At 36.0% G+C, this 14,813-nt stretch overlaps 1 protein-coding gene across 1 annotated transcript in view; it reads right to left on the bottom strand.

The window, feature by feature from the left end:
• Window positions 1-14,813, bottom strand: part of GPR158 (G protein-coupled receptor 158) — a 396,975-nt gene that overhangs the window by 160,945 nt on the left and 221,217 nt on the right. The window contains exon 5 of the mRNA XM_072651757.1: window positions 2,710-2,778. Coding sequence (XP_072507858.1) covers window positions 2,710-2,778 — 69 coding nt within the window. The remainder of the gene's footprint in view (window positions 1-2,709; window positions 2,779-14,813) is intronic.

The raw sequence follows: 14,813 nt of genomic DNA, 5'->3' as shown, positions 1-14,813 counted from the left end.
AGAAGTGGATTTTAAGTCAGAGCACCTGAGTTCAAGCCCTGCTTCTGCCTTTCTTCCCTGTGTGACTCAAAATAATTCACTTAAACTCTGAATGAAATGAAGGGGTCAGCCTAGATCACATCAGTTCTAGTTTTAAATCTATAGCCCTACAGTAATAAGAATAGCAAAAGTAAAACTATATGCCTGTATTACTTTGAAGAAATTTTGACTCCAAAACACATATGCTGACCTTCTCCAGGAACTTAGTAGCTGTTTTGCATGTCAAAATTTCACATTTCACAATTGAGTGAAATCGACATAGGCAACCAGATTCCTCAGTTACATTTCATTTTTTAAAAGTTTTTAAAAGTTGGAACATAAGAACTTTTCAGAAAACCAGATTCTCTACTTGTACCAGTATGAACATGCCCATTCCCTTCATCCCCCATTTCACCTTGCTGTCCAATTTCTGGCCATCTTGAGAAGCACCAAAGAGCTTCCGTTCACCCCGCTATTCAGAAACCTTCATTTCATTCAGAGAGATTAAGTGAATTGTTTTGAATCACACAGGGAAGAAAACATAAACTCTACAATTTAATCCTAATTATATCATTTAATCCAGAACCTGTACTTCTTTCCATGTAACGTGCGGTTCTTATGTTCTCACAAACTGATGGGTGTGTATCCCAAATTTGAAAAAAAAACTTAGAATGAAAATTACAATGATAATAACAATAGCAGTAAGGAAACAGAGAAAAGCATAGTAAATAGACTCAGCCTCATTGTAAGGAAGACTTGAGATTCAAGATCTGGGATCCAGATTCTGAAAGCAGTGGCTGTGTGACCATAGATATATCACTTAATGTCTCATTGTTGTAGTAAATTCTAAAGGTATTATTAGAAGACCATACTGTGGTCTTTACCAGGAGCTCCTTATGCAGAAGAAATCATAGTTTTAGCCAAAAGTAACAGTGGTAGTGGTAAGTGACCTTTCTAGAGTACTTTAAGGTATGTAAAGAACTTGACTTATTTCATCTCAATTGAGATTCACATAAGGTATTAGCACTAAAAAAATCTCCATGCAAAGAAACTATTTTGTAGGTTGGCATATGTATTAGGAGCCAAAATTACCATAGGTAGGTACCACAGGTATTATTAGCCCCCATTTTCTGACTTGCCCAAGGTCAGAACTAATATGTCAAAGGAAGAACTTGAATGTAGACTTTCTAGGTGATTAAAGCCAACAGCTCTCTTTCCCTACTTACTGCCCTAAAACGATCATCAATTTGGTTGAAACTGGCATATAATTAAATAAATTAAAATCACTGCAATAATATATGCGACTTTGCTAGGTAACGACATTATATGAAGTATTTGGGGAATAATTAATACCTAGACCAGTTGTCTGGATAGAAATAGGACCACTAAACCAAACATAAATATCTCTGTGAGCCACATACTGACTTAGAAATCTACCTATTTATCTATTTCTATTAATATAGCAATACCTTAAAATTAGATAGGAATTACATTTTAATCTGATTCAGGTTTTACTTAAAAGTATTGTGGGCTGCAGGCAGCTCATGGGTCACAGGTTTGTAACCTCTGATCTGAGATATATATAGTTAAAATATCTGTTAGAAAAATAATGCTATTTGAAGTCTAGCCAAGATACAGTACCAAACCATGGTGGCTTTATTGTTTATAGATATGCACAATCAGGTCAGGAATGTAGCTTAGGTGAGTAGAAACAATGTTCTTTTCTTCTTAGTTTATCTTTTTTTTTTCAAATTTATTTAAATGAGTTTAGGAATGTCTAATCCTGACTTATGTAGTTATCTATAAGAAGATGCTAATTTCCACCTAGAAAAGAAACCCAACTGGTTACAACTGAAGAGTTACCAGCCTATTCTTATCAGGACAAAGGTCCAATCACTGACAGATACTGTGGTCTTGGAGAGATGAGTCCAAACCTACTAGGCTGAAATGATACCTGGCAAAACCCACAAAGACCAGCAGACACCAACCACCAAGAAACCTCTAGAGCAATACTCAGCTGAGACCATGTCATTAGTTATCATCATCAGACCAATGGAGTCATATAGAGCAACATGCCAACGGGGATGCCACATAGAAAACAGAGAGATGATCACCTAAGACTAACTGACTCTGTCTGGCAACCACCACAGGCAAAGTTCCCAGGCAAGACGCCAAATGTAGTAGGAAATAGGCCCAGGGAGAAGTGGCCTAATGACCACACTGGAAGATATCAGTGGTCCCTCAGTGGCCAAGATGTGAGCTGCCTCACACACATGGGCCACCTAATGATCTCTGAGTATATATGTGTGCATCATTCATATGAGAGCTCCATGTGAGTTCACTTTCCTCTTGATGGCATATTTATTTGGGAAACATTATATTTTAACCTTTCTTACTTTACCATTTCATAAAATACATTTTGCTTTTAATTCATTGTATCCTCAGGATGACTAGAAAAAATTAAAGCCATTGCTGGAGGAGTTTGTGAGTTACAGTTTGGAGTAGAAGCGGATCCACAGGATTCATTGATTTGGGGGGAGCTTTCCTTGCAGTCTAATATATAAGAAGGAGTACCCACATGTAGCATTTGCATGTTTAAAACCAGCATCTTTTATCATCAGCATTTTAATACTATGTGCTTCTGATGCTAAGTGAAATGATCAATTAATTTAAAAGAATCATGCAACTCACCGGAAAGTATAGTAGCAGAGACCCAAAAAGAATTGTTTCCAATAGGATCAGTCCTGATGCTCTGATGCTCTAGAAAACACACATACACACACACACAAAAAAAACAAAAACAAAGGACTTATTTGTGATTTAAGGTATAGAAATACATTAAGTGTAGGAATCAAAGATAACCTCTACAATAGCATTCTTCAACAAAGTAATAATAGTTCACCTTTCAATAGTAATGGAAGGTTTGAAAAGCCCAATATGCACAAGAATATTACGAGTTCTGTCAAATACCATAGAAGATTATCCCCATTTGACAGAGTAGTTATGTTTCTTGTCTTGGGTCATTGAACTACAAAATGTCAGAGTGAGGAAATGAACCTAGGTCTCCAATTCTGTGTCCAGTATTCTCTCTACTAGACCATGGGCTCTTAATTTGCTGAAAAGACATTTATATAGATGAATCATAAAGGAAGACTTTTGGATAGAGGGACTTGAATACAATGCCAAGCAGGGTTGTGAAACCTCATGACTTCATCTTGAAACACAAAGCAGACAATGGGGATACGCATGGGAAAGAATTCTTCAAAGCCTTTCAAACCTAGAAATTTTATAAAAATATGGCATTTGACCCTTACATATCTCCTGTTCCAATAATGAGCTTTATGCACAAATCATTTCCCAAATATCTGATGAATTAACATGAGGGAACAACATGATACCATCTTAATGCTTCAATTTCACAGCATCCTAAAATTTCATCCAACACACCAACAGAGGTCCCACATGTGATTTCAAATTCCATCAAATAACAAAGTTACCTCTTTTCCCTTGCAAATATGCATAAACTTTACTCTCCCTACAATATCCAAAAGAATAAACTAATAGAAAAATTAAAGGTCCCAAATATTTGAAGTCTGGCTAAGCATAAGAGTACTTAATACTTTTAACCTTTTTTTGCGAAATTCAAACAGAAGTACCTTCCCACAGCTGTGTCTTTAGAGCTGTGGGGCAAAAAAGAAACATGGATTTCATGTTCCAACCATGAAAGTTGCTTCAGTAAGTTGAACCATCATTATCCAGTAAACATGTCAACAAAGAACTAAACCAAAATGTAATCACAGATTTCAGCTTTCCTGTGTTTACACATGTGGAACATTTGTCCATGGTCATAGGATCAATGATTTATAGATGAGAGGGACCTTAATATAACTATCTTCTTTCACAATGAAGAAAAGTGAGGTCCAGAGAATGCGACTTACCCAAGGGCACGTACATAGTGACAAGCAAATCAACTACTGAAGTAATTGTCTTATATAAAAGGAAAGCTTTTCAAAATAACTTAAAATTCACAATTCTGCAAAAGAAAGAGAAGATGGTAGTGGTCCATAAGGAAGAACCAAACTATCAAGGTTCATTAAAAAAAGAAACTCAGATAAGTAAGGAAAAGAAAGTCTTACTTTCTCCTCTGGTAGCCTGAATTTGGACATTGCCAGATTTCAACATTGGCTCCAGATAGCTCTGTAAAATGTCTGTCACAGATGATCAGGGGCTTCATACTATGAACTACTGTTTTATTTGAGCAGTTATCTCTGCTTTTCTTCTGGTGGTTAGATGGTAGAGCTTCCAAATATGGCAGTCACCTTGGAAAGAATGATGTGATGTCCAATATGATTTCTTAAATATTCCAATCATCTACAGCCTGTTAGCAGAAAAAGCAATAGAATGCTTAAGTTGTCCTGAATGCAAAAAAAGTACTGGGAGATTTCTTCCCCTCAATCGAGGAAAATCTTGGAAGGATTTCATGTGAGATTAAGTGTAGTATCTTCTAAAAGTAGTGTGGCACACAGTACATTTTTTATAAGAAAAAAATTGATCAGATGCCATTCATAAATAAAAGTCACACTATAGAACATGAAATCAACACAGAGTAATTTCCAAGTAAAATAGTAAAATAGGCATTAGCATCAGGTAGGAAAACATAGGATGATGAGCTCATAGCTTTCAAAGGTGCTGCCTTAGTAGTCGGTACAAGGGATAGAGTGGTGGGCCTGGAGATAAGAACTGAATTCAAATCAGTGCCTGTTCAAGGGTGTGCAACAAACTTCCTAACCTCCATCCCCCCTGACCAGTTACCTTTTACCTAATGATTATATTTTCTTTGATTTCAGAATTACAGAGAAGGGACAAATTGCAGTCAGCCCTTGGGGGAGGAAATATTGTGTAATTCACACTTAGGTATAACTAATATATATGTATATATATATATATATATGCATGTATGTATGCATGTATGTATGCATGTATGTATGTATGTATGTATGTATCAGTTGTTTTCCTTAAAGCAGGAAGATGGGAGAAGCTAGAAAGGTAAGAACATAGGGCAAAAATCAAAATGTACTGATCAGGCAGTCTTGCCTTGAGTAATCCTGTTAACACTGAACTATTTTCACTAAAGTATCAGACTAGGAAGGACTCAATCTCCCTAGATTGTCCTGGTAAATTATCTATATCTGGAATTCTGTTTTTGACCATCAAGACCTATGATATTCAAAACATGAGGAGATGCACACATGTGCATACCTGCACACATCTGCCTAAAATATCTGCCTTAACCCTGCTACTATTACTACTACTACTACTACCAAAAATAAGTGATTCAATCCAGCAGTCATTTATTAAACACCTACTATAGACTGAGCACCAAAACAATACTTTTGAAACACTAAAAGTATATGACACTTGTAGGTTCCAGGAGGCAGCTGAGTGGTACGGTAGATAGAGAATCAGACCTGAAGTCAGGAAGACAAGTTCAAATCCAGCTTCAGACGCTAGCTGTGTGATCCTGGTTAAGTCACTAAACTCTGTTGGCCTCAGTTTCCTCACCTGTAAAATGAACTGGAGAAGGAGATGGAAAACTATTCTGGTATCTTTGCCAAGAAAACCCTAAATGGGGTCATCAAGAGTTAGCCATGACTGGACAATAGCCACAAAGTTCAAGGAATGCTTAGCTCCAAGGGACCTTAAGAGCTCTTCTACTTAAATACTTTTATTTAATAGATGAGGAAACTGAGGCCCAGAAAAATCAGAGAATTAATCTAAAGTTGAACATCTGGTTAATGGTGAAACCGTATTAAAATCTCAAGTCTCATTATTCAGAACAGATGAAAACCGTAGGAAACAAATGCTTTCAACAGTAGGAATAACCACTTCATTTTAAAAGTAGGTAATCATTTTTATTTTATTTTACTTTTTTTTAGAAGGAAAAATGGAAGTTTATAAAAGCAACTCTGAATTCTGTTTAGCTGGATAGTAGGTCACAGTAGATCACAAAAAGGGACCCAAGAGGGGATGGCAGAGAATTTTAGGAAGCCTGACAATATCCCTACACCTGAGGTACCTAGGCCACCCTGGCAGGCAGTGGTCAGGCAGTGAGGCTCCCTCTTGGAGTCCTGCTGTGCTCTTAATGCTGAAGCTCTCTGCTTCACGAGGCGGTGCTGCCTGTCTCCTTCATTCCTCTACTGGTAACCATTTTTAAAAGATACCGAAGCAAACGGTTGTTATTCATAAAATGATCATACAGTTTTTCTCTCCTGGAACTGGGGAATGGGGAGGGGGAAGAAATATTTCTCTCAACAGTTTGTAAACATTTAGAACTGTTTTGTAAAGACTGATAAACACTATCAGGAAGAGGCCTTAGAGGTCACCTAGTCTAATGTCATTTTTTAATAAATAAGAAAGTTGAGCCCACAGAGCTGAGTGACTTACCCAAGGTCATACAGATTATAAAGCAGCAGAAAAACCAGAGCCCTCTGCCTATATTAGTCTCACATTCCTCCCATAGCACCAGACCACTTCCCCTACCTGCAAGTCAGAGAATCAAGCTGATTAAGTATTTGACCTGTTTTTATATGGAAGTACCTCAAAGTCAACTTCTAAATTCCATGATCCTTAGAATTCAAACTATAGAAGCTGCAGAGGAAAAATCGGATGTAGATAAAGAGTGAACCAGAGAACCAACAAGCATTTATTAAGCTCTTACTGTATGTCAGACACTGGGCTAAGCGCTGGAAATACAAATCCAAGAAGAAAGATAGTCCCTGACCTCAAGAAGCTTACAATCTAAAAGAAGACAACACATAAAAGGGAGCCAAGGAGAGAAGCAGAGAGAGATAAAGGCACCTCTTGCAGGACATAGCAGAGAAGCTTGAAACAATGTAGCCTGCAGAGTATTGAGACACAGCTGGCCTGAAATGGATTTTCTGGAGAAGCAATCCAATGAGAGGAGTGGGGCACCTAGTGGAAAGTACTTCCAAGATGTGAATTCTGGGGCTAGAGTAAGAGATTTGGGGGGCGGTAGAGACCAATCCAAATGGAAGAATATAGACTGAGCTCTGGGCAGTAGTAAGACAAAGTGAAAGGAGATTCAGATTTGAGTTTCTGGCTCCACTCTTACCTGGCTGTGAAACTCTTAAGTTTCTTTCCCTTTCTACAGCTCAGTTCCCTTATCTGTAAAAAAATTGAGAGGTAGGACTCTAAATTATCACTAAGATCACTTAAAGCTGGATTACTTTTTGATTCTCACTTGATCAGATGAAAGGTAGTTAAAGTATTAAGTGCATTTATCTAGAACTGGAGCACACTGAGTAAGTCAAGTGAGAGGAGGTCAAAAGGATGAGAACATTGAGGGCTGTATTTCCCCAAAGGATAAAACAGACTTCTATTATGTCTTTGATTTCTACTGGGAATATTTCACACCTTCTGGTGAAAGGAAGACATTTACTTTTTTTCATTTTTGTCTCTGGGGTATCATCAAATATCTCTGGTGAAATAGTGCAGCTGTTTCTGAGAATTTTCAATTCACACTGCCTAGCAAATCCAACAAATTGTTTTGGTCTAAAAAGCAAAATACTAATAATGTTTTAGTTCTCTCATATCCTATGACTTTAGAAAGTATTTGACCAAGGTTAGAAAGCACTAGAATTATATCCAAAACAGGTCAGCTTATCATGATTATGCAGGATTCTCCAAATCGAATCATTTTCAGAAAGAACCAACTGTGTGATAGAAAGTGAATAAGTAGATGAAACGTATTTTTTTTTCTTAACTCGATGGGCAAAGTCACAGAAAAGGGACCATAAAGGAATACCCACATGATGAAAGACTAACACATCAAAAAGCTGGAAGCAACAAGAAGAAAAAAATGTCATGAAAAGAAGTTGGGAGTTGGGTGGTCTCTAGAGACTGCTGTTCAGCATTTTTATGAACCATCTGACAGATGGGTGAGAACAGAGAATTGGCAGACTTTGTTAAGCTATTTAGCGCTCAGAAGCACTATGGGGAAAAGCTGAAGAACCAATCAGAAGTAGATAAGGAGGTCAAAGGACAACTCTCCAAATTCAGCATGTGGTCAATTAAAACTGGCCAGACATCCTAGCTGGTGTGCAATCATTTCTATTTTTTTCCAGAAAGTGTTTTAGCATGAAGAGGGTCATCATAGTTGTGGCATATGGTCAAGGCAGAGAATCGAAACTAAAATAAAATTATTCATTCCATATTTAGGTTCATAGAATTATGGACTATAAAAGTTTTCAGGAAACAGGAATCATTTTGTCTAACTTCATCTTTGAAATCAGCAAACTAGGGACTGAGGGCAGCAAATTAGGGACTAAGAGAAAGGAAAGGACTAGCCCAGAGTCATGCAGGTGCTTACCAAACCTCATTCCATGCAATTCCTATCAATCAATTAGGAAGCATTTATTAAAAACTTTTTGGATGCCAGGAACTATGCCAAGTGCTGAGGCTATAAAGACAAAAATGAAATAATCGCTGTCCTAGAGGTCAATACAACATGTATCCACACAAGTCTGAAAAAAATATATGCAAAATAAAGACAATGTATTTTTTTTAGAAATAAAGATGAATGGGTGGGGATCAGCCCACGTCTTCCTGTAAATCTTCTATAAAGGTGTTATGTACCCAACATACCACAAGTATTCTAGATTTGGAGACATTATGGGAATACATGAAAACAGCATGTCTATCTATGATCCTTTATTCTTTCTCTTTGATTGGCCTGTCTTCCCATCCTCTTACACTTAGATGATATATTTTAAATTGCAATTGGTAGGTAGTTCTTCATAATGGGCTACAGTCTTTTCATTCTACCCTGAGTCTTTTCTGTGCCATTTGGGTTATAATCAATTTTAATTTCTTGAGAGAGAATAGTATTATATATTTAATGTTATTACATATTTTACAATACTATTGTATCACTAAGAGAGTACTGGTGTTAAAAAAAGATGGTCTTCTGTTTCAGAGAAAAGCTTGTGGAGTCATTGAAAGCAATATAATTTTGCAATTTTTCAAATGTAATTTTATCTCCTCTCTACTTTGTATTCAATTCTGGGCCCAGTTCATCGCTCATTTTTATTGTCTATCTAAGACATACATACATACATACATACATACATACATACATGTATACCTATATGTGTGTATATGTGCATGTTTGTGTGTATATACATACTGAAAGGCCAGATTGAGGAGCTATCTATCCAATTGCGTAGCACAATCTGTACAAAAGGCATCCTTCTCTTCCTCCTCCTTCTTGTTCTTCCTCTATATAGGCCACTCCCTTGAATAATTATAAATTTCATGCAGAAGCCACTTCAATAATATGAAGCTTGATGTAATTAGCAGAATGCATCTATAAAAAGAAGCACCTGGAAGATCTCACTATCTATAAAGAAAATCATTCTTCAATGAGGACTCTGTGGTAGATATCCTCCATGACAGTGACAAATGTCTTTGTCAACCTTATGTCTCCCCTTTTTATACCCCGCCTGATCTATTAATCAAAGAGTCAAGGAATACAAAATCTTTCCTGTTATATATTTCAAGACATTTTGTATGATTCTAGAATAGGTATGGGAGGAATGCTGATGGCAGTTTGAAGGCAATATTTTCCTCTACCAAATCAAATAAATATATGTCTGTTTTTTTAGTCAACAAGCAATAACTATAGTGAGATCTTTTATGTCCTGCATTTCTCCAACAATTACATGACTGCAAATATGTTGTCTGCTATAGAATATCATTTTTTAAAGACTAACTTATCTCTTCTTACATGTATATAAAAATGTCTCCATTGCACAATGAAATTGTCACTTTTTTAAAGATGGGAAAGGTTCAAGAGTTGCTACTTGATATTTTCTCAATTGTCTTTCATTTTTAGTATTAATAAATTTTGAGATTGTTTTCAATCTCAGAGTCAAGGTTTGGAATCTTCAAACTCAGTCTCCCAATGACCTTAAAATTATGCCTTCCTTAGCATGACTTCTGTATATATTTGATATGGCTATCTGTTCTTCTCATTTTTGTATTGCCTAGGATTGTCTATTTTCTCAAGGAGTACATCTTAGAGTCCATTAGGGTAACTCCATTGTTATTAAGGAAGAAAATAATTTGTTATTTAAAAAAATACTGACAGATCTTTTCCACTTTCCATATGTTTGTTATCCTCTTCTTAGTTTCTTCCTTAAATCCCTGCAGGATGATCTGGATGAAGTGAGTCTCTTAAGAAGTTTTCTTTAAACCTATTTTTTATCCTTTTACTTCTTCATATTTTATGAGGTGATACTGCTCATAATCTCCACCATTCTCCATAAAATCTTGCAAACAAGTTTATACTTGAAAGTGCTATTTCCTTTTACTGTCATCTCTGTCCTCTTGGCAAGGAGACTGTTTTCTGAATGAGGCTGTTTCTAGAGCTCTCTTTTATTCCCTTCATGGTGGTAATAGATTTATACAAGTTAAATTTCCCTAAAAGATGTCTGTGTCAATATCTATTCATTTGTCAATTTTCAACAATAGCTTGTTTAAATAGGTCAGTTTGGAGTTGCTTTCATTTAACTCGATGTCTTCTCATTTTTTATTTATTCTTAGTTGGTATTGATTTACATCTTATTTTAAGAAGTTGAGAGACTGTTCACCCACTGATTCAGAAACTATTCTTATAAGAATAATCAGTCATTTCCTTCCTGTTAAAGTATAATCAGTTTCATTTTTGTGACATTATTTAGTGATCATTAGGTCCAGACCCTCCTGACTCCCTAAGTGAAGAAAATATTTATGATATGTAGGGGTAAAATAGTCAAAAAGTTTTTTAAATCTATTTCTTAATCTGGATCCACATTTAGCAATATATATTTTTTTTGCCATTCTTTCCTATAGATCTTTGTGTTGAAGTTATAGAATATTACAATCAAATTGGTTTAGGTTGGACATTAAATTCTTTGTAGAATGTCTCTGTTAATCTACTGCAATAGATATTGAAGAAAAAGATACAGTAATCTTTAATGTTTTTTTTACAACTACTTATTGTGAGACTTGTAGCATAAAATGACCAAGTAGCCTATGAAACAATATGCCTTATTGCCTTTGTATTGGCGATGAAACCAAACTCTACCATCTTTACTTGAAACTCTAAAAACCTGTAAGCTTTCCTTCCATTTAACTGTAACTTCTTTTTATATTCTAGTAACATTTATAAAAGGAATGTCAGAATTGATTTCATTCATTTTTTTCCAGTAGGAGTCTACTGATCATTTGAAAAGGGTCTCATATTTCAAGTATGAATAGCTGAGGTAATATGTAGTCAATCTCATCTAAAAGTGGGGTTTCTAAATATCCAAAAGCTCAGGTACAACCATGTCAACCTCTACTCAAAAAACTCCAATGGCTCCCTACTCCTTCTAAGATCAAATACAAAATCATGTTTGACTCTTCATAATCTTGTACTCTCTAAGCTTTCCAAGTCTTCCCATACTTTTCTCTAGATGCACTGCCCTACTTGCTGCTCCTCACATATGGCATTCCATCTCTTGACTCTGCGTCCTTTCATTGGCTGTCCATCATCTTAAAATGCTCTTTGTCCGAGTCTCAAACTCCAACTTTCCCCTTCTTCATTCAATACAGTTCAAATCTCACCCTCTGCAGGAGTCCTTCCCTGCTCTTCTCCCCACAGGTCTCTCATAAGATTACTTTTCTTTTACACTCTATATAACTTGCATTTGCATACTCAATTTACATGTTGTCTCCCTCATTAGAATGTGAGATTCCTGACAGCAGGGAATATGTTTCTGTCTTTCTTTGTATATCCATTGCTTAGAACAATCTTTGGTACATCATAAGCACTAGAGGCAGCTGGGTGACACAGTGGTTAGACTGTTGGACCTAGCATCCAATAGATGCAAGCTCAAATTGACTTTAGACATTAGCAGTTGAATGATCCTGGGTAAGTCACTTAGCCTTGGTCTACCTCAGTTTCTTCATCTGCAAAATGGGGATAATAATACAACCTACTTCTCAGAATTGTTGTGAGGATCAAATGACCTATGGTATTTGTAGAGAACTTTACTGCCCTTAAAGCACTGCGTAAATGTTAGTTATCATCATTATAACTACTATTATTTGCTGGTTTATGGGTTTAATGGTACATTAGCAAAGCACTTTACTAGTTTTCTCTCAAACACAAGCCTGATCTGATCTTTCTTAACAAAAGTCATAACATACATATTACCAAAAAATTAAAACACCAATGACCCTCCAAAACTATAGGACAATTATTGTGCATGGTTATGTATTCTTTGCAAAAGCAACTAAAACTGAAACATTAAACTATATGAAGCAAATTGCTATTGAATTATAATTTCTAATGTTTTAAAAAGCTTCCCAAAACTGCCATAACATGAAGGATACTTCTATTGATTACCACAATTTTTTTTTGATTCAGGCTTATACATCATTCTTCTATTGCAAATATATAACACAGAACCAATTGTAATGAGAATTTTAAAGTAGTCAGTGTCTACATAGAAAGTTATTCCATATTTAAAGGATAATTGATTTAGACTGCTATGATTCTAACTCAACTGAATCTTAATATCATATCTCCTGAATGTAACCATGTAAGGTTTCCAAGTCAAGCGAATTGCACTATAGCTTTGAATTAATCATTTGATGTACATGGATGACATTATACAGCTCCACTGAAAAATACATCAAACAGCATCATAATCTCATAGAAATCTTCTTCAGTGACATCTAAATGTCAGTTGGATTCGATATGCACACCAAGGAAAAATAGCAAGTAAAAGAGAGAATCCATAGGTCAAACAGATCCAGTAGAGGAAGTTGAAACTGGCTAATTCTGTGGTCTTCTTCATGTAAAATATAACAAGCATAAAGTTATCGAGGAAAAAGCTATGACAGCGTTTGCCAGGAGACTTATTGGCATCCTAAAGTCAAAGCTCAACAGGAATTACAGATTGAGAGCAATTATCACAGCTACAGTATTTGTCTCATACACTTGTGCAAGAGTAAAGTGGATAATAACTGATCTAGAGAGTAACCAAACAAAAACTCATACGATATTAATTTTTCTAAAAGGGGTTATCATCCAAAAACAGCTAGATTTAGAAAGATTAATACTTCCTTGTCAAAAAAGGGGTGAGGATTGATAGATGTCCTCAGATAACATAATAATAACAGAAATACTTCCAGAACAAAGAGCTACCACTTCACAAATTAATAGCAAATGTGCCAATCAATATGGCTGGTACAGCACATTTGACATATTCAATATAAACAATGCTGGTTTTCCTCCAGATAGAGTCATGAAATGAACTCAATCAATTATATGCTGACATGAAGCATAAAAAATGATTGAGGCAGACGTTTCTCTTTGGAAATGGAAGGGCTTATGAGTGCAATTCAAGACCAGGTCATTGCCATCAGAAATTATGGCAAGTTTTTTTTTAGAGAGTCTGGATTTATGAGTGGATGAATATTTTTTACAGAATTGGTAGAAATTGCGCAATCATCCAGGCTACCTGATCAATCAATACTAGTGCCTATTATGTGCCATGTATTGTGCTGGGCATTAAGAACATGAGCACAAAGAATGAAACAATTCCTAATTTGATGAAGCTCACATTCTAATAGGGGAGATCATGTGCTTATAAAAATATAAAAAACAAAAATTGAATGTAAATATATACAAAGTTAGTAGTTTGGGAGGATAGGTCTTAGGAATGGAAGGACTGGGAAAAGTTTCATGCATAAGATGATGCATCTTAAAGGAAGAGAAAGACCCTCTCAGTTAGAGAAAAGGAGGGAATGCATAAGAGATGGCCCACGTAAAGGCACAGAGATAGGAAATAGAATATTATGTTTCAGGAGCAAGGGACACATATTTTTCCCATATTTCTTTCACATGACTGTTAGGCCAAAGATATAGTGATGGAGTATTTAAGAGGTCTAGCCTTCCTTCCTGCTTACAGGACACAAAATCTCACACCCCTAAAAAACTAAGCTCCCATGTGTGTTTTTCAAGAAAGAATCTTTTAATCAAATGTGAATAACTGCCTAATCATAGCTACAGCATCTTTCTGCCTCAGCTGGCTCCTTGAACCTTTTGAGATGAATCTAGATAAGTATTTTTTTCTCTTTTTTTTTCTTTTAGGCAGCAGTTTGAACACTAAGGAAGCTGCCAGATTTCACAGTATGTAGTGTAGGTGGAACATTGGGATCCAGGGTATCAGAACAACAGTTCTATCCTCCCCTTGGTCTGCCTTCCCTTCATTGTTAGTCTTTCTTTGTTTCTTGGCTGTATTTTTAAAGCTCGAAGAGGTTAGAAATGCAGAATAGCAGGCTTTAGGAATAATTAACATAGGAAGGAGGATACGAGCCGCCCTAGGCTAAATTGTGAAGAAGACAAAAATGTTTTTTAGTATCTCTAGCCTGTCATTCTGTCCCCTTTTCCATTTTCAGTAGTAACTCTGCCTTTTCTCTTTCCTACAGTGCCTAAGGCCTTCATGTTTCTGTCAAAAATCTAGTCTTGGAGGACCTCCTAAACACATTCAGATAAAGATGTAAAATGACTGATAATAACTCAAAGGGCTACCCCTATCATGTGGCATTTTCATTTTAATGCAAATAATGATTAAATTATGAATTAATACCAAGAAGCTCCAACTGAAATTTCGGATATTTGCCAATAAATAGGACAGGAGACCAGTGAGGCTCCCCTGTCATCCGTGAAAGCACCAAGAAAC

The sequence above is a fragment of the Notamacropus eugenii genome, chromosome 3 (assembly GCF_028372415.1).
Source record: "Notamacropus eugenii isolate mMacEug1 chromosome 3, mMacEug1.pri_v2, whole genome shotgun sequence".
Taxonomy (NCBI): domain Eukaryota; kingdom Metazoa; phylum Chordata; class Mammalia; order Diprotodontia; family Macropodidae; genus Notamacropus; species Notamacropus eugenii.
Note: the sequence above shows the minus strand (reverse complement) of the source record. Positions and strands in the feature narration are given on the sequence as shown.